This window comes from Odontomachus brunneus, unplaced genomic scaffold, assembly GCF_010583005.1.
Source record: "Odontomachus brunneus isolate Ranch 3 - 2012 unplaced genomic scaffold, Obru_v1 Obru_scaffold_174, whole genome shotgun sequence".
Classification (NCBI taxonomy): domain Eukaryota; kingdom Metazoa; phylum Arthropoda; class Insecta; order Hymenoptera; family Formicidae; genus Odontomachus; species Odontomachus brunneus.
Window position 1 is genome coordinate 387,750 of NW_022639624.1, and position 2,010 is coordinate 389,759.

Below are 2,010 nucleotides of genomic sequence, written 5' to 3' on the forward strand. Positions count from 1 at the left end.
GCCAATCGACGAACAGTAATCTGCCAGGAGCGGAGTCGGTCTCTCTTAGAGCGGGTAATCGGAATCGGATTCTCCTTCGAGAGCGGTGGATCGGTTCTGATTCTCTTTCGAGAGCGGATGATCGAATCTCTCGATTACAATTACGCGGCGTTTTATATATCTCGAATCCCGCTTGATTCGCTATTTACCGCTGTTGTTCGGCGGTCGCGCTGTTTACTGTTTTAGAGGACGCGCTGTCCTCTTGCGCTTTCGGTTCGCGGTGTTCTGCGTTCCCTTAGTTTCGTGACGTAACAACATGTGCATCGTTACAAAGAGCCTATTCCCATACAATCATTACTCAACGTAACATCGCAAGACTCGCAAAATCTAAACTGAAGATTGAATATTCAGAATTCTTTATAATTTCCAGAAACTAACAATAAGAACACTAATTATATCTAAAAATAATTTAAAAAGCTAAAAATAAATTAAAAGCAAAAGTTTCGTTAAAATTTTAAAGATTTTTTGTTTATTAATATTATTATTATTAAAATGTAATATTTTGTTTTATTTATCGCATTTAATTATAAATTAATGCTATTTCTGAATAAGCTATATTTATGTACTAACTGCAGCTGCGTTCCGAAATTTACTGTACAGTACTCAAGTTTATAGTACACGTGACATAAATTATAGATTTTCAATATTAGCAGTGAATTTCGGAAGGCAGCCTGTACTGTAATTTTTCTAATAAGTTGTTCTGATTAAAATGTGATTATTCTAATAAGTTGTACTGATTATACTGTGATTTTTCTAATAAGTTATACTGATTGTACTGTGATTATTATAATAAGTTGTACTGATTGTACCCTGATTATTATAATAAGTTCTACTGATTGTACTGTGCTTATTCTAATAAGTTATACTGATTGTACTATGATTTTTCTAATAAGTTGTACTGATTGTACTGTGATTATTCTAATAAGTTGTACTGATTGTACCCTGATTATTATAATAAGTTCTACTGATTGTACTGTGCTTATTCTAATAAGTTATACTGATTGTACTATGATTTTTCTAATAAGTTGTACTGATTGTACTGTGATTATTCTAATAAGTTGTACTGATTGTACCCTGATTATTATAATAAGTTCTACTGATTGTACTGTGCTTATTCTAATAAGTTATACTGATTGTACTATGATTTTTCTAATAAGTTGTACTGATTGTACTGTGATTATTCTAATAAGTTGTACTGATTGTACCCTGATTATTATAATAAGTTCTACTGATTGTACTGTGATTATTACAATTAAAATATAATTATCGAAATTTAACTTTCTTTAAATACTTTCCAGTGCGAGATGGTTTAATGAAAATTTACACAAGAGCGGTTGATACTGATGCAGTGGTTATAAATATCTATCACAACACGTATGAGTAATATTATACAACTTTTTATAATTATTTTATTATACTATACTTTGCGCTATAAAATCATGAAAATTTAACTCGTAAAAAATACAAATATTATCTTATTATTTTTTATTAGTGTTACGTCTGGATGTTACGTCCTGGTAGAGAACGCAACACGACGTAAGGTCTCGATCGTACTAGCAAGTCGAGTTACGAGTCAACGACCAGAAGGATCGCTTTACTCGTGTACCGACGTACGACGAGTGGTCCTTTTTCGATCAGAGAACTGAATCTCTTTATCGCGGACGGACCGAGAGCGGATAAGAGAAATGAAGGGGGAAAAGGGAAGGATTCGAAAAGAAATTGTGATATAATTTGAATTAGAATTTAGATAATTCTTAACAATTACATTTATTTTCCTCGCGGGATTGTTACAATTTTTATTAACTACTAGCACGGAGACAAAGTACGCGCGCGTGTGTGTGTTTGTGTGTGTGTGTGTGGACTTCTGGGTGAGGGTGAGCGTTAATGCTCAGGATCATTGGGAGGTAAAGAGGGTGAAAAGTAGGTCGTGAGGGAAGATGGAGGAATAGGTGGAGGTGCTGGACGAGAAGG

General features: G+C 33.7%; 1 protein-coding gene across 1 annotated transcript in view; it reads left to right on the forward strand.

The window, feature by feature from the left end:
• The window catches only part of LOC116851387, a 3,386-nt gene extending 2,522 nt beyond the window's left edge, over positions 1 to 864 (forward strand). The window contains exon 4 of the mRNA XM_032830724.1: positions 316 to 864. Coding sequence (XP_032686615.1) covers positions 316 to 375 — 60 coding nt within the window. The 3' untranslated portion in view covers positions 376 to 864. The remainder of the gene's footprint in view (positions 1 to 315) is intronic.
• The last annotated feature ends 1,146 nt before the right edge of the window (positions 865 to 2,010 follow it).